General features: G+C 43.1%; 1 protein-coding gene across 1 annotated transcript in view; it reads right to left on the minus strand.

Moving 5' to 3' along the window:
* LOC106602450 (gamma-aminobutyric acid receptor subunit rho-2) overlaps positions 1 to 16,815 on the minus strand; it is a 36,400-nt gene extending 19,585 nt beyond the window's left edge. Inside the window, exons 1-2 of the mRNA XM_014195114.3 lie at positions 15,489 to 16,815; positions 13,912 to 14,018 (exon numbers count right to left, since the gene is read on the minus strand). Coding sequence (XP_014050589.1) covers positions 13,912 to 14,018; positions 15,489 to 15,631 — 250 coding nt within the window. The 5' untranslated portion in view covers positions 15,632 to 16,815. The remainder of the gene's footprint in view (positions 1 to 13,911; positions 14,019 to 15,488) is intronic.
* Between the last annotated feature and the right edge of the window lie 5,643 nt (positions 16,816 to 22,458).

Consider the following 22,458-nt stretch of genomic DNA (forward strand, 5'->3'; position numbering starts at 1 on the left):
GAACTAAGTGGTGAATGTAACAGTGCATCAGCCTAGATGTTATTATAAGGAGTATTATACTGTCTACAGTCAGAAGCTGTCTGGAGTCAATTTGTATTGAAATATTTAATAGTATGAACTAATGAATAATATTAATGTAATATTATAAATAATATTCCAAATCCACATAAAAAAACTTGGCAGCATATTGCATATCAAAGGTTTCTAAAGACATCCCAGAGTGATGTCTTTATGCAAACTCCATGCACTTTTGTCAAACGACTTCATGTTGCCCTCAAGTGCTTTGTGGAGCAAAATTGGGGTCAAGTCGACCTACAGACATGCAAAAATGCAGTGCAAACTGGTCATGTCTTCGGGCTACGTCCCAAATGGTACCCTATTCCCAAGTAGTGCATTATGTTTGCATTGAGTAGCCTATATTATCTGGTCAGAGAAGGACATCTGTTTATGTGAGCATAACCTCTGTCGCTAACATGGCTTTTCAAGAGAATGAGCAATCTGCAGATAATTACATTTTAATGCCAACTCTTGATACATGTCCCAAACAAAACCCACCTTCGAGACAGAAACTAATTTCCCTTAAACATTGTACCATGAAACTTTTCAAACCGTTAATCAGGCTAAAATGCTCTGGGACCCTCGTTCCAAGCCTAGAGGAATATTGGGAGGTCATCTGAATATTCTTAGAATTATTTCTAAGAGTGAACAGATAGAACATTTATTGAATGACTCCAATCTTGATTTTTTTCTGTTTCTCTGAGACATGGCTGAAGAAATGTTCTCCTATTTCTGCCTTTAATGAGGAGGGGGTGGATAGCTTATGTACATGAAATATAACTTTGAATGCAATCGTATCATATGGAAACATGCCAATGACCTTGAATGTATGGAGCTGAATGTCTTCTTCTCCCCTCATATGTCTCTCACTATTATTGGATTATATCGACCACCAACATCTGATATCTTGTTTTATGACCATCTAAATGCCATGCTTAAAGAACGTGATCAAAAGAAGGAGATCTTCTTCATGGGAGATTTAAATATAAACTGGAAAACAAAACTTGCAGGAAAAAACTCAAAGAGATCACAGATTATTTCAACCTGACTCAAATAATACAAGGTCCAACCAGAGTAACACAGTCATCCCAGACTCAAATTCATCTGGTGTTTACTAACAGACCTGATCGAATAACTAAGTCCACTAACTGACTAACTGGTTGGTATATCTGACCACAATGTTACATTGGTGGTTAGAAAGCAAACTAAAAAGAGATTTAAGAAACATATTAATGTGCAACAGTACGATAAAAAGAAATCCTGTAAAGTGAGCAGAGTACCGTAATTTTCGGACTATAAGCCGCTACTTTTTTCCCACGCTTTGAACCTCGCGGCTTAAACAATGACGTGGCTAATATATGGATTTTTCCCGCTTTCAAATAAAAAATAAAAAATAAACACATTCTGTGACGTGCTCAGTTTTTTGGCGGCATGAAGCTTTCATTAGACCAATAAAATTGCCGAACGGGTTAAGGTCAAACAACTTTTTGTTTACTGTTTAGATTAAATCGAGCGCGCTCAAACTTCCCATCAAATGCATATGATGCAGCTTTCAAGTTGAAGGCGATTGATCTGGCTGTTGGAAAAGGAAATAGAGCTGCTGCACGGGAGCTTGGTCTGGAGCAATGACTTTCTTGGTAGGCTACTGTTTACTGCAAATTTTTTACTACAAGCCGTATTTTGTTAAAGCCTATTTATTTTTGTTACAAGCCGTGTTTCGTTAAAGCCTATTGATTTTTGTTACAAGCCGTGTTTCGTTAAAGCCTATTGATTTTTGTTACAAGCCGTGTTTCGTTAAAGCCTATTTATTTTTGTTACAAGCCATGCTTCGTTAAAGCCTGTAAAGTTCATTTGTTTCAATGTACCGGTAGGCACCTGCGGCTTAGAGACATGTGCAGCTTATTTATGTTCAAAATAATACTTTAAAAAAAATTCAGTGTGTGCGGCTTATATTCAGGTGCGCTCAATAGTCCGGAAATTACGGTAACTAAGATGCAGCTATAAGTCAAATTGACTGGTCTGATCTGTTACACAATGAAGACCCAGAGTCTGGATACAGAACATTTCTGTAAGCTACTGACAAAGTGGATACCTCTTTTACTCTGAAATTTTAACGTAAACCAAGACGGAAAACCTCTCTACCATGGCTCAACGAGGACCTCTGGAGGCAGATGAGAGAACGGGTCCTTCCCTGAAAAAAAGCACTGAAGTCTGCTCAGAATGTTGACAGACTTATATTTACACCACTGAGAAATAAGGTGGTAAGCAATTTAAAAAAGCAAAAGCAGAGTTCTTTCTTAGAGTGATCAATTAAGCGAAAGGAAATGGCAAAGTGATTTGGGAAAATCTCAGCAAACTAACATTAAATTGAATTAAAGGTTAATGGGATTTTAATTCAAGACTCCAATTTCAAATCTACTAACTTTAACAATTTATTTGGTTGACTCTGTCAGGGAACTGACTCAAAGATTTTCAACCAAGACCACAGTTCTCACTCCCATAGATAATAATAAACCTTCCCTGTAGCTCAGTTGGTAGAGCATGGTGTTTGCAACACCAGGGTTGTGGGTTCGATTCCCACAGGGGGCCAGCACAGAAAAAATTGTATGAAATTGTATGAAATGTATGCATTCACTACTGTAAGTCGCTCTGGATAAGAGCGTCTGCTAAATGACTAAAATGTCAAATGCAATATTCAGAATTCCTGAAATCTCCGCGTCAGCAGTGGGCAGTATTACTAGCTTCTTCAAGAGCGCTAGAACAAAATATGTATTTGGTCTAGACACTGTATTCCTGAAGAGACACAAACATTCTCTGATTGCCCCTATTGTACATCTAGTTAATCTGTCCATCAAATATGGGTTCTTCCCCAATGCTTGAACGTCTGCTGCAGTGATACCTGTTTTAAAATCTGGTGACCCAACACTGGTGGAAAATTACCAACCTATACGCATTCTTCCAGTGCTATCAAAAGTAGCTGAAAGATGGGTGGCTGATCATCTGACTGATCACCTCATTCAGGGCAACTCCATACATCAAATGCAATTTGGATTCACAACTAACCATTCTACCGAAAGAGCCAATTGCTATTTTCTGAAATACATTCAATCTAAACTGGACATAGGTGGTGAAGTCAGTCTTTTTGGATCTTAAAAAGGCCTTTGATACTGTGAATCATGAGGTCCTCCTAGCCAAACTATCCTCCCTTAATGTGTCCACTGAAGTCATTAGTTGGATGTATTCCTATCTGACAAACAGAAGTCAAAGTGTTCGTTTGGGGGACACTCAGTCGGACTCTCTTTACTATAACATTGGGTTCCCACAAGGGTCAATATTAGGCCCCCTTCTGTTTACCATCTATATAAATGATCTCCCACTTGCTTGCCCACAAGTTAACATGCAAATGTATGTGTCACAATCTTCTTCATCAGATGATAAAGAAAAATCATTGTTGGACCAAAACACAGCAGGGTTACGTGCACTCATCTTATTTTATTGAATTGGCAAAGAAGGACAAACCAAAATAAACAATGACGAATAACAGGGCAGTAAGGCTATACCTAGTACAATCTCCCACCAACTACCAACACAAACACATACCTATATATAGGACTCTCAATCAGAGGCAACTAGGAAACACCTGCCTCCAATTGAGAGTCCAACACCCAATGACCTAAACAAAGAAATACTAATACTAGAATGAACATAGAAATACAAAACATATAACATAGCCCAAAACCCGGAAATAATAAATCAAACACCCTTCTAAACAACCAACCACCCCGAACCACATAAAACAAATACCCCCTGCCACGTCCTGACCAAACTACAATACAAATAACCCCTATTACTGGTCAGGACGTGACAGTATGCAGACGATACAGTTCTGTATGTACACTCAAAAAATAGACAACTAGTTGTAAACAAGTTAACTGAAAGCTATGGTACATGTTTCTAAATGGATGACTAATTCTTGCCTGCATTTACATATTTAAATAAGACTGTTTGTATGTACTTCTCTAAGAAATCCATTGATTCCTGCCAACGAGCTGTTCTTGTTAATGTGTCTAACTTCAGGTATCTTGGCGTCATTTTGCACTCCAACTTGACATTTAAGAAACATGTGAACAAAGGTGGTTAACACGGTTAAGTTTGGATAATCCAACTTTAGGTTTATAAGACCTTCCTCTGGAGGCCGCCAAACTATATAGGCTATGATCTTCTGACAGCACGCGCTCCAGCAGGTATATCTCTCTGGTCACCCCCAAAGCCAATTCCTCCTTTGGCCGTCTCTCCTTCCAGTTCTCTGCTGCCAATGACTGGAACGAACTACAAAAATCTCTGAAACTGGAAACACTTATCTCCCTCACTATCTTTAAGCACCAGCTGTCAGAGCAGCTCACAGATCACTGCACCTGTACATAGCCCATCTATAATTTAGCCCAAACAACTACCTCTTCCCCTACTGTATTTATTTATTTATTTATTTATTTTGCTCCTTTGCACCCCATTATTTATATTTCTACTTTGCACTTTCTTCCACTACAAATCTACCATTCCAGTGTTTTACTTGCTATATTGTATTTACTTTGCCACCATGGCCTTTTTTGCCTTTACCTCCCTTAACTCACCTCATTTGCTCACATTGTATATAGACTTCTTTTTCTACTGTATTATTGACTGTATGTTTGTTTTACTCCATGTGTAACTCTGTGTTGTTGTATGTGTCGAACTGCTTTGCTTTATCTTGGCCAGCTCGCAATTGTAAATGAGAACTTGTTCTCAACTAAAAAATATTGCCTCACATGCTGGTCCCAAGCAGGAGCTACTATTCTGAAACCAATTGAATCACTCTACAAATAAACACTTAAGATTTTTGATAACAAACCAAACAGCTACTACCATTGTCATATAATTGACAAACATAATTTATTTAGTCTGCATAGCTTTAAACATTATGTAGATGCAAGCCTTGTCTTTAAGATCCTGCATGGTCTTTCCCCTCCACCCCTATACCGGAATATCATGCTCAAGGAAAGCACCTCCAGGATAACAAGGGCAGTAACTAGAGGGGATTGCATTGTCCCTTTTCGACACAGTAAAATCGGTCAATCTGCCTTCTCTGTTAGAGCTACTATATACTGGAATGCAATGCCCATGGACTTGAGAAGCTGCACTGATTATTGTATTTTTTTTATTTAAATTGAAACATGGCTCAAATCTATCCAAACCTGTACACATGAGTTATCTGTGGTTCCTCATATGCAAGACGACAGTTGATGATAGTGTTGTTGTTGTTGTTGTTAGAATTGTTAGGTTCTAATTATTAGAGTAAGAACTCGACTGTGTCACGCTCTGACCTGAGTCGTTTTTCTCTGTTTGGTTAGGTCAGGGTGTGACATGGGGTGGGCATTCTATGTGTTGTATGTCTATGTTGTTTTTGTATTTCTTTGTTTTGGGCCGAGTATGGTTCCTAATCAGAGGCAGCTGTCTATCGTTGTCTCTGATTAGGAATCATACTTAGGCAGCCTGTTCCCCACCTGTGTTTGTGGGTTATTGTTATTTCTGTGTGTGTATGGCACAGTGCGTTACGTTTCTTGCTGCGTACCTGTTTATTGTTTGGGTTTCCTTCAATAAAGCTGTGGAATTACCGGCACGCTGCGCCTTGGCTCCTTTATGACGGGGAATTTGAAGACAGCACTCGTGACAGATGGACACTGTGAAAGCTTAAACCAAGTCTATTCTTTCCAAAGGATCGAACATATTCACACGAGCACTAGTATTTCAACCTTTCTCCTATGTTGAGTCTCCTCCTACACATCTGAACAGCCAATACATCTCTGTTGCTAGACAGAACCTTTAGTGATATCTGTTCTTCCTCACTTCATATGACCTGACCTCTGCCCCAAAGTGCTCACTCCTCCCCAACTCATGGCTGTCATGGTGACTGGTACCAGACTGTGTCTCTTCTCCTCCCAGAGGATAACTGATGGCTAACAATAACATATCCTGACATAATGTAAATGTTATACATTACCATCTCTCCCTCAGTGACATGAATATTTCCTATTCTCAGAACCCAACAGAATTATATATCATTGAATGTAATGTATTTGTATTTTGTATTGTTTTTGTGAGTATTTGTATAGTGGCTGTGTAAAGTCCCTTACCTGCCCGGGGACTACAGGAGAAAATTAGCTTTTGGCTAACCCCGACAAATTTACATGGATGTTGCATTATTGTAATATTGATGTTGATTAATGTGCATTATCCCCTATATATAAATAAATAAATAATGTAGGAAACAAGGTGCCATTTGGTATTCAGCCAAAATCTACTGGTCACCCCCAAACAGTTGTTCAGCAAGACAATGTCACTGCTAGTATAATGTATGTTACAGTAATACTCTTAGTACTACTCAGTACTGTCTGTACTGTAATTATTTAGTACTACTCAGTACTGTCTGTGTCCTTTAGTGCCCAACTGAGCCAGCCTGGCAGCACATCTGGTCTGTCTGTTGAGACAGTGTTATGGATGGTAAACAGCTGTCAGCAGAAGTCCCTAGTGCATTATGTGCTAATCCACACAGTCAGCAGGAGGATCCCCTGCCAGCTTAATCTGGTCATGATCATTAGCATCGCCGGCTAGGTATCACTGGCCAGGGTAAGCTAAGGCTAGCAGCTAGCTACAGCAGTTAATACACATCTAGATGTGATGGCTAGGCTAGGGTTAAGGCTACAGCAGATGGCTACGGGTTAAGCCAGCCGTCAGTGAGTATTGCTTAGCCTTGGCGACAAATTATTTTGTCGCTAATCAAAAACATCCCAGTTGGGTGGCGATTACTCTAGCGTTCCTCCCAAAGGAGTGGACACACTATACACATGGGACAGGACACACACACACAAATACACACACAAAAATACACACACACACACACCCACACACACACACACACACACACACACACACACACACACACACACACACACACACACACACACACACACACACACACAGGACAGGGCGCACATACACAGGATAGCACGCCACTTGGGTGGTTCAGTATTATGTTAGCGACCACTGCTGTTCGAGACATTTCCGAGTTGGCAGATGAATGTCATAGCAGAGCCATATTCCAGCCATAGAGGAGTAATATATCTGTGTACACAGTAGCAGCAAATCAAATCAAATTGTATTAGTCACATGCAGCGAATACAACAGGTATAGACCTTACAGTGAAATGCTCACTTACAAGCCCCTAACCAACAACGCAGTTTAATAAATACAAATAAGAAATAAAAGGAACGAGTAATTAAAGAGCAGCTGTAAAATAACAATAGCGAGACTATATACGGGGGGGTACAGGTAAAGAGTCAATGTGCGGGGGAACCGGTTGGGCAAGGTAATTGAGGTAATATGTACATGTAGGTAGAGTTATTAAAATGACTATGCATAGATAATAACAGAGAGTAGCAGCTGCGTAAAAGAGGGGGGGGGGGGGGGCAATGCAAATAGTCTGGGTAGCCATTTGATTAGATGTTCAGGAGTCTTATGGCTTGGGGGTAGAAGCTGTTTAGAAGCCTCTTGGACCTAAACTTGGCACTCCGGTACCGCTTGCCGTGCGGTAGCAGAGAGAATAGTCTATGACTAGGGCGGCTGGAGTCTTTGACAATTTTTAGGGCCTTCCTCTGATGATGTGGACACCAAGGAACTTGAAGCTCTCAACCTGCTCTACTACAGCCCCGTCGATGAGAATGGGGTCGTGGTTGGTCCTCCTTTTCCTGTAGTCCACAATCATCTCCTTTGTCTTGATCACGTTGAGGGAGAGGTTGTTGTGCTCGCACCACACGGCCAGGTCTCTGACCTCCTCCTTAAAGGCTGTCTCGTCGTTCGTTGTTGGTGATCAGGCCTACCACTGTTGTGTCATCGGCAAACTTAATGATGGTATTGGAGTCGTGCCTGGCCATGCAGTCATGAGTGAACAGAGAGTACAGGAGGGGACTGAGCACGCACCCCTGAGGGGCCCCTGTGTTGAGGATCAGCGTGGCGGATGTGTTGTTACCTACCCTTTCCACCTGGGGGCGGCCCGTCAGGAAGTCCAGGATCCAGTTGCAGAGGGAGGTGTTCAGTCCCAGGGTCCTTAGCTTAGTGATGAGCTTTGTGGGCATGATGGTGTTGAATGCTGAGCTGGAGTCAATGAACAGCATTCTCACATTGGTGTTCCTTTTGTCCAGGTGGGAAAGGGCAGTGTGGAGTGCAATAGAGATTTCATAATCTGTGGATCTGTTGGGGCGGTATGCAAATTGGAGTGGGTCTAGGGTTTCTGGGATAATGGTGTTGATGTGAGCCATGACCAGCCTTTCAAAGCACTTCGTGGCTACCGACGTGAGTGCTACGGGTCGGTAGTCATTTAGGCAGGTTACCTTAGTGTTCTTGGGCACAGGGGCTATGCTTAAAACATGTTTGTATTACAGACTCGGACAGGGAGAGGTTGAAAATGTCAGTGAAGACACTTCCCAGTTGGTCAGCACATGCTCGCAGAATACGTCCTGGTAATCTGTCTTGTGAATGTTGACCTGCTTAAAGGTCTTACTCACATTGGCTGCGGAGAGCGTGATCACACAGTCATCCGGAACAGCTGGTGCTATCATGCATGTTTCAGTGTTATTTGCCTCGAAGCGAGTATAGAAGTAGTTTAACTCGTCTGGTAGGCACGTGTCACCGGGCAGCTCGCGGCAGTGCTTCCCTTGTAGTCTGTAATGGTTTGCAAGCCCTGCCACATCCGATGAGCGTCGGAGCCGGTGTAGTACGATTCGATCTTGGTCCTGTATTGACGCTTTGCCTGTTTGATGGTTCATCTGAGGGCATAGCGGGATTTCTTATAAGTTTCCAGGTTAGAGTCCCGCTCCTTGAAAGCGGCAGCTCTAGCCTTTAGCTCAGTGCGGATGTTGCCTGTAATCCATGGCTTCTGGTTGGGGTATGTGCGTACAGTCACTGTGGGGACGACGTCATCGATGCACTTATTGATGAAGCCAATGACTGATGTGGTGTACTCCTCGCTGCCATCGGAAGAATCCTGGAACATATTCCAGTCTGTGCTAGCAAAACAGTCCTGTAGCTTAGCATCTGCTTCATCTGACCACTTTTTTATTGAGTCACTGTTGCTTCCTGCTTTAATTTTTGCTTGTTAGCAGGAATCAGGATAGAAATATGGTCAGATTTGCCAAATGGAGGGCGAGGGAGAGCTTTGTACGCGTCTCTGTGTGTGGAGTAAAGGTGGTCTTGAGTTTTTTCCCTCTGGTTGCACATTTAACATGCTGATAGAAATTTGGTAAAACAGATTTAAGTTTCCCCGCATTAAAGTCCCCCGCCACTAGGAGCGCCGTGCAGTCTTATTGCCAGCATCGGTCTGTGGTGGTATGTAGATAGCTACGAAAAATACAGATGAAAACTGTCTAGGTAGATAGTGTGGTCTACAGCTTATCATGAGATACTTCCTTAGATATCGTGCACCAGCTGTTGTTTACAAATATGCATAGTCCGCCCCCCTTGTCTTACCAGTCGCCGCTGTTCTATCCTGCCGATACAGCGTATAACCAGCCAGCTATATGTTGATAATGTCGTCGTTCAGCCATGACTCCGTGAAGCAAAAGATATTACAGTTTGTAATGTCCCGTTGGTAGTTTAATCTTAGTCGTAGATCGTCTATTTTATTTTTCAATGATTGCGTGTTAGCTAGTAGAACGGAAGGCAGTGGGGGTTTATTCGAACGCCTACGAATTCTCAGAAGGCAGCCTGACCTCTGTCCTCTTTTTCTCCATCTACTCTTCACGCAAATTACGGGGATTTGGGCCTGTTCCCGGAAAAGCAGTATGTCCTTCACGTCGGGCTCGTTGGACTTGTTAAAGGAAAAAAAAGCTTCTGCCAGTTCGTGGTGAGTAATCACTGTTCTGATGTCCAGAGGTTATTTTCAGTCATAAGAGACAGTAGCAGCAACATTATGTACAGAAAAAGTTTTTAAAAAATAAGTTACAAACAATGCAAAAAAATGAAGAAAAAAAACACAGTTGGTTAGGAGCACGTAAAACGATAACACGGTTAAATAAAAACGGACCCATTTTTCCTGCAATTTTCCCTAATTCGGTTACGTTACCATGGCCTTTGCTTTTGCTGGCTTTTTTCCAGCTGCAATTTTAGGCACTTTCATTCCAGAAACATAGCACCCTGCATACCACTACTGGTTTCCCTCTGAAACTAAGCAGGGTCGGGCTTGGTCGGTTCCTGTATGAGAAACCAGATGTAGATAGAAGTGGTGGAAAACAATTCAAGAGTGAAAAAATGTAATGTGAAACTTCACATGTGTTTTTTGTAAGGAGAGGGCAAAGCAATTGCATAATGTAAGTCTACAAACTGCATGCAGCCTACAAGTCAGTGTCCCGACATGCATACATTCACTTTAAACTTCCCAAAAAGCACAGACTTTGAAAATGCATGGAGGGACTAAAGGAAGCCAAGCCTGTCCAAGGAAAGCTCCTTTACTGGGCCATTTGCATGCAGAAAGTTACACACCACTAGTTCCTCTGTACTAGTCCTGTGTAATTCCACATACGTGTTTCTCTTCAAGGTGAAGAGAGGAGACTGTAACTGTATGAGCCCTGAGTTAGTCAGTTCCATTGTAGTGTGATTAGATCCATGCACCTTCTGTTGGGATGTTGGGGATGATTGTACTCAGGCTATTTCCAGCTCTGCATGACACTGTGACGCCCCGCTGAACGGTGTGTGTGTGTGTGTGTGTGTGTGTGTGTGTGTGTGTGTGTGTGTGTGTGTGTGTGTGTGTGTGTGTGTGTGTGTGTGTGTGTGTGTGTGTGTGTGGCCCCCTGCTGATCAATATTCCCCTTCGTTCCCCTGCAGTACAAGCCCCCCTACTTTCCTCAGATCATCTCCAAACAAGAAACAAGTTGAGATGAAAACATCAAAAGAAAAGAAAACTTGTTCATGCTCTTTCTCTCTCTTCCTTATTTTTTCTCATTTTCAAATGCAGCATCTACAAACGTTGTTAGAAAAAGCTGTCTTTGTCACGAAGAAAACAATCCTAAAGTTTGAGTTGGTAGATTTCTTGGTTGCAACAAACGAAGCAAACTTTTAAGTGGATCAACGCAAAGACTAGCCCTGAGCAAGTCTCATCTGAACTCATCCAATAATACAAGTCTGCTTAGATTTCACACATTCAAAGTAGCAACGGTCATTTTATTTTACAATTCTAATAAATGCAACAGTTGAACAACGGACGAAGATACTCCAAACTTTTTGAAATTGTATAATTCATCAGATATTGACTGAATTCTAGCACATAAAACATTTCACTGGCACGGACAAAGAGTTCAGGAATTTTGGTGCGAATTCAGGTATTCAATTTATTGTCAAATTGAACTTTATTTTCTTATAATGCACTCTCTCTTATTGTATCAGGCATTTAAACAATATTTTGTGTTAAAATAAAGAAAAGTATATAGTGCATTCAGAAAGTATTCAGACACCTTTCCATTTTTCCACATTTTGTTATGGTACAGCCTTATTCTAAAATGTGTATAAATATATATATATATATATATATATATATATATATAATATCCTAATCAATCTACACACAATGCCCCATAATGACAAAGCAAAACAGGTTTTTTAATTTTTTTTAGCAAATTTATAAAAAATAAAAACAGAATTACCTTATTTACATAAGAATTCAAAGCCTTTGCGATGAGACTGGAAATTGAGCTCAGGTGCATTCTGTTTCCATTGATCATCCTTGAGATGTTTCTACAACTTGATTGGAGTCCACCTGTGGTAAATTCAATTCATTGGAAAGGCACACACCTGTCTATATAAGGTCCCACAGTTGACAGTGCATGTCAGAGCAAAAACCAAGCCATGATGTCAAAGGAATTGTCTGTAGGATTGTGTCGAGCAACAGATCTGGGGAAGGGTACCAAAAAATGTCTGCAGCATTGAAGGTCCCCAAGAACACAGCGGACATCATTCTTAAATGGAAGAAGTTTGGAACCACCAAGACTTTTCCTAGAGCTGGCCGCCTGGCCAAACTGAGCAATCGGGGGAGAAGGGCCTTGGTCAGAGAGGTGACAAAGAAATCAATGGTCACTCTGACAGAGCTCCAGAGTTCCTCTGTAGAGATGGGAGAACCTTCCAGAAGGACAACCTGCAGCACTCCACCAATCAGGCCTTTATGGTAGAGTGGCCAAACGGAAGCCACTCCTAAATAAAAGACACGACAGCCCAGTTGGAGTTTGCCAAAAGGCACCTAAAGGACTCGCGAACCATGAGAAACAAGATTCTCTGGTCTGATAAAACCAAGATTGAACTCTTTGGACTGAATGCCAAGCGTCACATCTGGAGGAAATCTGGCACCATCCCTACAGTGAAGCACGGTGGTGGCAGTATTATGCTGTGGGGAGGTTTTTCAGCGGCAGGGACTGGGAGACGTTCAGGTGGATAGATGAATAGAGCAAAGTACAGAGAGATCCTTGATGAAAAACTACTCCAGCACGCTCAGGATCTCAGACTGGGGTGAAGGTTCACCTTCCAACAGGACAACAACGCTAAGCACACAGCTAAGACAACACAGGAGTGGCTTCGGGATAATCTCTGAATGTCCTTGAGTGGCCCAGCCAGAGCCCAGACTTGAACCCGATTGAACATCTCTGGAGAGACCTGAAAATAGCTGTACAGCGACGCTCCCCACCCAACCTGACAGAGCTTGAGAGGATCTGGGGTCAGGAGCAATGTTCCCTCTAATTATTTTCGGCACTGAGCAAATTTCAGCTCTGCTGAGTGCAAACTTGAACGTTTTGAAAATTCTGTGCAACTTCCAGTTTACTGTGAACACTGCGGCTGTACCCACTTTAAATTACAGTTTTAACAGTGGCCAAGTAGACTACTGTGGTTATTTCATCATACTGTGGGCCTACCAGAGTGGCCTACCATCAAAAACAATGGATAAAATGCGTCCCATAACATCCCATACTTTCTTCTCTGGAGCAGAGCGCTGTTGAAATGAGTGATAACTGGAGTGGCGTTAAGTGTTGAGGAGGATTAACTGAAGTTGAAGATTCCCGGTGTCTGTTACACCCACCATTTGGTGTGATGCAGACCTGGTGGAGAGCGTGGTGAAACAGAGAAGACACTTTCTGTACTACTGAGTTTTGACTTAAATGGGGATGTCCGATCTAATCATTCTAAATATATGAAATGCTTAAAACTCAGCAAATCTAATTGTTTAAACAATACACAGGTACTGTATACTTGTATTTATCCAAAAGTATTTCTAGTTTACAGGATGTAAGAGCCTGACTTTGTGCTTTGCTTTTCTAACAAGCAGGAGAAGGTGTGTAATTGGAGGATAAAAGTTGAGATCATGTTCTCTCACTTTACCTAATGTGCTTAATTGATCTGTCATGTTGGACTGCAGTTGTTACAGTACTGTGAATGGGCTTACAGCTAAACCATTGAACTCAGTAACTGAGTGAAGTCAACTAGCACTAAAGCATTACCATTTTACATTTAGCAGACACTCTTATCCAGAGCGACTTACAGTCCATACATTCAACTAAGGTAGGTAAATACCATGAATGGGAAATTCATGCAGTTTGTGAAAGATGTTTAAGGTGTTTCACATGACATCTTACAGACAAATGGGGTCCCCTGAAAACCATCCAATAGGAGCATATCTGGATTCTTCGGCCAGTGTGTGTGTGTGTGTGTGTGTGGTGTGTGTGTGTGTGTGTGTGTGTGTGTGTGTGTGTGTGTGTGTGTGTGTGTGTGTGTGTGTGATCCCCCTACCTCCGAATGCCGGCCTCATGGTGAAATCATGATCATCTACTTTCAGAAGCTGCTCTGTCTTCAGCTTGCGATTTTTGGTCACATCTGGAGGCTTCTTTGTCAAGGAACTGGTATAAGACAACACAAGACAACATCATAATAAGTCATGACGACTGTCTGGCGGAATAATTCATTTCTAACTTGACACAAGCACATCTGGAATGAGATCAAATAAAATTCTAAATGAGTGGAGAACATCTCACTTTGGTCTCTCTGAGCCTATTAATATTGTAGCGAGTGGGTTAACCCTATTGGCGCAATGTTTAGGGTGCTTGCCTTTCAAGCCAGTTACCACACAGTTCGCTACATTGGCATCCGAAGTGGGATGGCGGACTGTGAGGCCATCCTCTGAGTAGTCAAAGCACAGGGACATGCTTTCCTCGCTATATGAGCCACTTTACAATTCCCGCTAAATGGGCTAACCCTATTTGCGCAATGCATAGGGTGTTTGCCTTTTACACCAGCGACCCGTGTTCACTTTCATGCCCTGACGTTTGCTATAACATAAAGCACAATCAAAGTGGAATGGAAATTCATGTTGCTTTGCTTTATTAAATGAAAACAGTAGCTGCAGTTCTCAACCCCAACTGGGTGACATCCAGATAACTGTGCTTCCCTCCCTGATGGCTTTGACAGGTGGCTTTGAGACACGTGGTCATGCTGATCTTATTCAAGGCACTGGCAGCCAGCTGCTAAACTGTAATTGATGAGCGGGCACAACAAGTAGGCTATACCTAGGGTCTTCCCTGGCTGTCTAGTGTCACAACCTTTTCTCACAGCGTTTCACATTATTCTGTATGTAAATCAGAGACACTCCATTTAGTATGATATGTTACGTTTCGTATCGAATGTAATCATTTGTGGATGTCCATCACCCATTTTGTATGATATGTTATGAATTACAATTTGTATTATATGTTAATAATTAGCAATACGTGTTTTATGTTACAAATTTACAAACCTTCAATATGTTACGAAAATGCAAAATGTATGATATGTTACTAATTTGCTAAACATATGATAGGTTAAGGTTAGTGTTGGGGGAAGAGTTAGCTAAAAGGGTTAAGGTTAGGTTTAGGAGAAAGGTTATCTAACATCCTAAGTAGATGCAAAGTAGCAAGTTGTTGAAAAGGTGCTAATTAGCTAAAATGCTAAAGTTGTCCATGATGAGATTTGAACTCGCAACTTTTGTGTAGCTAGACATTCGCATTATAGTTTTTGCCCCAAGTAACCATTGTCTTATGTAACCATACCAAACTTAACTGTTCATACTAAATGGAGTGTCACGGATTTACATACAGAATAATACGAAATGCTCTGAGAGCAGGTTGCGTGTCATCTACCACTGTCTGTCTGGGTCTTGTTGGATTTTCACCGCCCGTCCTTTATAATTAGTTATTGGATCTTTTTTCCATGTCCAATTTTGCCTATCAAGTTTTGTGAATTTCAATGATGAAGATGAAGAAGACACAACGGATCTTGAACCATTGCACACCAAAGAACCACACCTGGGTGAGCAGTATCGGGTACAAACTTACGTGCCATGATTTGCTGTCTCTGTGCCATGCTTTGCCGTTTCCATGGTTCCCGTCCATCTCCGTACTCGGTGTCCGTGATTACGGCATTCCCCGATAACCACCAGACAGAAGAATAAAAATAGCGATTTAGTCAGATAAAGCATCGTTATGCGTGCAAGTCTAAAATTCCACAAGTGACTTCAAAAGCCTCGTTCAGTTGACCTACAGGCACACAGCTTTGTACGCATCTCCTCGCTCACGGGAAACCAAGCGTTCTGACAGGCATTGCATTGCAACTGCGATGGTTTGGTAATGTGTAGGTTGTGTTTGAATACGGCCGCTTGGGAATCTATACTCCGAGAGGATTCTTCCGATTGTCATTGGTTAGCAACTGCACAGCCGTTTTGATGCCCAGTGCCCCCAGTCACCGTTGGTCATCGTCGCAGCGAACACGCAGGCAGGGAGCTCCGGGTCTACACAGCTGTCATTTTTAACATGCTTGATAAACCCCGGGAATAAGTATGTAACCTAATAATAACACAACCTCCAATGTACGGGGGCGCAGAGAGGGATTGCTACAACTAATCTTGGTCTTAATTCGTTTTTGAGTGGAGATACTGAGGTTGCGGAATGTGTGGGTAAACATACAAACACTATTTATAGGGATAGATGAAGCCCACTTTAAGATTCTCGTTGTGCAGTACAGTTAAGCGAAAAGTGCATGCGTAGAAGAAGAAAAAAGCAGCCCAATTATGCATCACTTCTTTCCAAATTTACACAGTTCAAAGTTGCGCTGTGCTGTGCAACGGCATGGCCATTAGTATTCTCTCTGTGATTCCTCCTTCCTCTCAAGTTGAGATGATAAGGGCCATTCTCAGGGGGGACCTGGGCTCCACGCTGGGACCTGGCTCTCAGATCCGCAGGGGGGTAAGAGGTACCAGGGTCCCTGGGGTACCTCCAGGAGAAGCAGCAACATCAACAGCAGATGGCGCGCGGCTTTTTGTTAAGTGTTTTGTCGTCGCCCACTCAACTCTCACTCAGCTCCAGCCCCTGAAACGCATATTATCTGGATTTCAGTGCAATTCTTCCCGATCTGTGCTGTTTGGGATCCTTGGGACGTCCCTACCCCATTGACGTTGTCAAATAACCCTCCTGTTGTGTTCTGGTCGAATTGGACCGATTTACACGGTTTCTCTCTGAAAGATGTAGTTCATTTAATCTGATTGTCATAAGGTTCCATGACTTTGTCCGCGCAGGGCACCTGAGCACACAAAATACATGTTGATGATTTTTGTTACATTTTGGGTGTTTTATTTAACTTTTGTACACCTGTGGTGTTACTTTTTGACCGGCCAATAAAAATGAACAGGTCAGACTACAATTAGTGTATACAATTGAGTTCAGGCACATGCCCATTCATCAGATGGACACACTTCCTCTCCCAGACCCTCACATGCATGTGTGTTTGAGCAAACACACACACACACACACACACACACACACACACACACACACACACACACACACACCTCACTCCCCTTCTTGGCTTCCATGTCAACCCCCATGGGAACCTTTCACCTGTTGGCATTCTCACAAACAATCGCAGCATTGTTTCAATGATATATAGAACTTTTCTTGCAGCTCTGGTATATAAAGCTTTTTTGAGGCCTTGCTCACAATTCATTCTGTGGTAGCACAATGACCAAACGATATACTGTATGTGAGGCTCTTGATCATATCTTTGCTCATGACACTGGTGAGGAAGAGAGAGGCCAGGAAACTGACAGTGAAGTAGTCTGTGATAAATAGCACAATATGTTTAATCTTAGTATTTGTTACAGTAAAAAATAATCCATACATTATTCCTTTTTTACTCAAAAACAAGTTGTATGAGCTCAGGTCAATGAGGCCTACAGGCCATAAATAGCTAATAGAAGTTCAAAACTTCTATTGAACTTAAGTTAATAAAAAGCCACGGGGAGGGGTGGCATGGCCGGGCCGTCTGCGCCCGGGGGAGGGTTCCGCGCCGTGGACGGCCGACCGGCTGAGGGGGCACTCGGTTGACAGTTAGACTCGGCCGATGTCATGTGGCCCGAGTCTGGGCCGCCTACTGCAGTATTACTTATTGCTAGGATGCGGTGATTGAGCTCGGACCAATTCTGGTGTGAGTTATCTGGCCCAAATGTATTAACTGGGGCTCGGGCTGATTGGGGCTACTCTCTGGTAGATGATTACATGGGCTGGTTTATATAATTAACATTTCATTATTTATTTTTCCATATTTTCTCATTGTTTCTGTGATCAAAAAATACAATTAACATTTAAATGAAATTCTTTAGGAGTCCTGTGTAGTATTTTAGTATTTTCATACTTTGTGCAAGGCAATTGATAAGCATTCAAATCTTTGTGGATGGAACTTCCCGAGGGGCGCAGCGGTCTAAGACACTGCGTCACAGTGCAAACTGTGTTTCTACAGATGCTGGTTCGAGACCCGTGCCGGCCGGGAGACCCATGAGGCGACGCACAATTGGCTCAGTGTCGTCAGAGTTAGGGGAGGGTTTAACCGGCCGGGAGAGTTAGGGGAGGGTTTGGCCGGCCGGGATGTCCTTGTCCCATCGCACTGTAGCGACTCCTGTGTCGGGCTAGGCGCGTGCACGCTGACTCGGTCACCAGGTGTATAGTGTTTCCTCCAAGACAAAATGTATTTTTTTGTGGATGGGGATAATTTGTATGTATAAAATGTATGATAGTAATATTTAAAATGACTAAATCAGGTCATTTTGTATACATTTATTTAAACTTGCATCGGGCCGCTTCTGGGGAGATTCTGGTAGTAGCCGAGAAAGTCGGCTGAATTCTGGTAGACAGAAACGGCCTGATGTCCTTGGGCCGATTCTGGGCAGTCATTCATTTTGAAGAGGGGCGCTTCTGGGCTAATTCCTCATTGCTAGCTGGGTTAGGGTTAGGTAAGGGTTATGGTGCTCCTCAGAGGTGGAAGGGGAGGACCATCCTCAGTGAAATTTCATAAAAAATAAAAATAGTGAAACATATAAAATGTTGTCCTTTTTAGATAAAACTATACCAAATATATTCATATGTCACCAAATAATTCATTAAAAAACACTGTTTTGCAATAAAGGTCTACAGTAACTTCAACAGCACTGTCTGGGGTAGCACCATGGTGTAGTTGGAGGACAGCTAGCTTCTGTCCTCCTCTGGCTACATTGACTTCAATACAAAACCTAGGAGGCTCGTAGGCCTCACCCCCCTTCCATAGACACATGGTAATTATGACCACTTCCAGAGGACGTCCTCCAACCAATCAAAGCTTTTGCAGTATGAACTGACATGATGTCCATCCAATCATAGAATTAGGATCAGAGAACGAACCTAGTGAGATACCAGCCCCCCGCAAGTGCCGTGCTAGAGTGGGCATCCAGCCAGGAAGGAGTATGCCTGCTCAGCACATCTGGCCACCAGTGCGTCTCCTAGGCCCAGGCTACCCTGCGCCTGCTCTACGCACGGAAGCCATCATTCCTCAGCACAGCCCAGTTCGCCCTGTGCCAGCACCCCGCCCGTGCAGGGCTACAGTGACAATCCAGCCAGGACGGGTTGTGCAGGCTGTGCCCTCCAGACCTGCTCCTTGTACTAGCCCTGTGGTGCGTGTCACTAGTCTGGCGCCTCCAAAGCCAGCCCCACGTATCAGGCCTTCAGTGCGCAGTCCCCGTCCAGAGCTTCCGGCGACAGTTCCCCGTCCAGAGCTACCGGCGACAGTTCCCCGTCCAGAGCTTCCGGCGACAGTTCCCCGTCCAGTGCTTCCAGCGACGTCCCACAGTCCGGAACCGACAAAGACGGCCCAAAGTCCGGAGCCTGCAAAGACGGCCCACAGTCCGGAGCCTGCAGAGACGGCCCAAAGTCCGGAGCCTGCAGAGACGGCCCACAGTCCGGAGCCTGCAGAGACGGCCCACAGTCCGGAGCCTGCAGAGACGGCCCACAGTCCGGAGCCTGCAGAGACGGCCCACAGTCCGGAGCCTGCAGAGACGGCCCACAGTCCGGAGCCTGCAGAGACGGCCCACAGTCCGGAGCCTGCAGAGACGGCCCACAGTCCGGAGCCTGCAGAGACGACCCACAGTCCGGAGCCTGCAGCGACGCTCCTCAGCCCTGAGTCTCCAGCGACGCTCCTCAGCCCTGAGTCTCCAGCGACGCTCCTCAGCCCTGAGTCTCCAGCGACGCTCCTCAGCCCTGAGTCTCCAGCGACGCTCCTCAGCCCTGAGTCTCCAGCGACGCTCCTCAGCCCGAGGTCTCCAGCGACGCTCCTCAGCCCGAGGTCTCCAGCGACGCTCCTCAGCCCGAGGTCTCCAGCGACGCTGGAGATGTTTATTCTAGGTTGTCTATGTTTATTCTAGGTTGTCTATGTCTATGTCTCTAATTGGAGGCAGCTGTATCTCGTTGCCTCTGATTAGAGACTATATTTAAGTAGGGTTTTTTTCTCATTGTGTTTGTGGGTGGTTATTTTCTGTTCAGTGTTTCGTGTTCCTGACAGTACTGTTTGGCTGTCCTGGTGTTTTCTTGTTTTGTTTAGTGTTCTAATAAAGTTAATTATGAGCACTCAACCTGCTGCGCCTTGGTCTACTCCCTTCGACGGCCGTTACAGTTTTCTACGCTAGACTGGTAGAATGGCCAATGCTGCCGAAAATGTTGTGGACTTTTTGTTGAAGAACCTCTTTCATTCTCTGGGATACACGAAAAAGGTGCGAATTAAAAGCGAGGTTCGACCTCTGCCTGCGATCAGTTTCATGAAGACGGATGAAATGTGAGGGCGTTCAATACAAACTTGAATCAAAAGTGTAGCTGGTTAACAGGGCGCCTTTCATCAGGCTATTGCTGGCCTTACCTGCTTTTTGGAATGTCTGAGCCTTGCTCGAACGTTGGGTGCAGTGACCTGAAGAACATTGATCGTTCAGCTAAACGAAAAAACAAAAGCAGGACATGCAAGAATTTGCTTTTCGGAGGACAAGAGAGAGGGAAAGTTCCGTTAACAAGGGCAACTACAAGGACCTTGCAGAGGTAATTGCACATTATGATGTTTTACTTGCTGAACATATGCAACTTTCGACTGTCTTTTCTGGGATGTTAAAAACAATTCAGAATGATTTGATCGCTTCCATCGCCTCATCCATGAAGTTATATTAAAGAGAGAGGTTGACGCAGCAAATTATTTAGCGTGCGCTCAGGTAGGCTTTCCACTTTCCTCCGGTATTTATTTAGCAAAGATGATAACACATAATCACTCTGGACAGACACAAGCAAAAACTCATGACATAAATGTTGCAGCAGCCTAGGCCACACCTAAACATTATAACTCTATATCAGTAGATCAGGGCTTTAGTCAGGAACGCTTCTTGGGCTACTTTAATGTGTCAAGTGGGCAAGATGCGCAGTCGGTGTTTGAACTCATGAATTTTGAGATGTCTGAGTTTAAGTTCATAGAGAAACTTGTTGTCCAAACCTACTATGTAATGGAATGTATCTGCTATTTGTATTTACAGCTAAGTCCCCTCATGTTCCCTGATTCATAAGAGGTGATGACTACTCCACTCCACTTCCATTGTCAACTTTCTCCTGACATGAACTGAAGCCACGTCTCATGTGCCGGCTCATCCACTGGCACATTTCTCCTCCAAGCACTGTGAGTACCCCTATCAATTTTCTGTCATTACTGTATGTAGAGTCAATTACTTACACACTTACATTATTACACATCAATGATTTTACTCCTTGCTTGGACTAACTCATTCTTATCTCTTTTGTCTAACTGTGTAGTGTGTTGTCTTACCAGTCAAATCCTGTCCTGCACTGGTCAAGCCTCTGAACACCACAACTCATGCCTCATACCCTCATAGAATCACTGCTATGATCCCTTTCCAACACGGTGTAAGTAGCCCTCTCATTCCCATTCACCATAATATTGTACTTTAAATGTCTTTATTAAATGCTTTAGGTTAAAATAATTAGTCTTTGACGATTTTTGAAATACACTTTGTCGTCTCTGTGCGTTCCTCGTCTATACCGTGGGTCTCCCATCCTGTACATTTTTTCAAGTCACCAGCCTCCACTGCTTTCCACGTACAGTATGCCTGGAGATCTCCCACTGTCACCGAAGCAAGCCACTGAAACGGACTCAAGCTAACGGAACTGTACTGCTGGTTCCCAGTTATTATGTAGGCTAATGAAACGTTAGTCTGCATGGCCTTTTCATATTAAAAAGGGATGAATCCATTCTGTAATGTGTCTGCGTTGCAGCATTGCCCCTCTATTCCCAACGCACTATCAATATAGAAATACAATATGACAAATTGAATTGGTCAAACTGATAAACATACAGTTATTAATTTGATGTTTAATTGAATTGAAGACATCAGTGTGTGCATATAGGAACTTTGCATGTAGCCCAGTGTGCCCCTTATGGAAAAACATGATTTCACATGTGGAAAATCAAATGATTTCACGTGATATTTCCAGAAGATTTCACATATAACATTTTCTCTCGTGTTGCACATGTGAAACCATGTGTTTTTGGAACACTTCAATTGTGATAATGTGGATTTTTACATGTGTTTTAGAACAATTCACGTGATATTTCACATGAAGTTTCACATGTGATCACAAGGTTTCACATGTGGATGAACATTTTCACACAATATTTCATAGGCGATGCCCTGCAGATTAAAGTGAATCATTAGAATACACAGTGCTTTTAACTTACACGGTTTTCAACTGACATATTTGACATACTTTGACTACATTGTGCATGTTTACTTGTTCAGTAGTTATTATTTAACATGTCCTTTCCTGGGAATTGAACTCATATCCTCTGCATTTACAGCATTCCCATCTTCCTGCTATGCCACCATGTCTGTGTCAGTAACTGATTTTACCTGTATTAATACACTTTAGACTTCAAAGTAAATCTCAGCTTTGTTAAAAGATA

Source organism: Salmo salar, chromosome 01, assembly GCF_965601325.2.
Source record: "Salmo salar chromosome 01, fSalSal1, whole genome shotgun sequence".
Taxonomy (NCBI): Eukaryota; Metazoa; Chordata; class Actinopteri; order Salmoniformes; family Salmonidae; genus Salmo; species Salmo salar.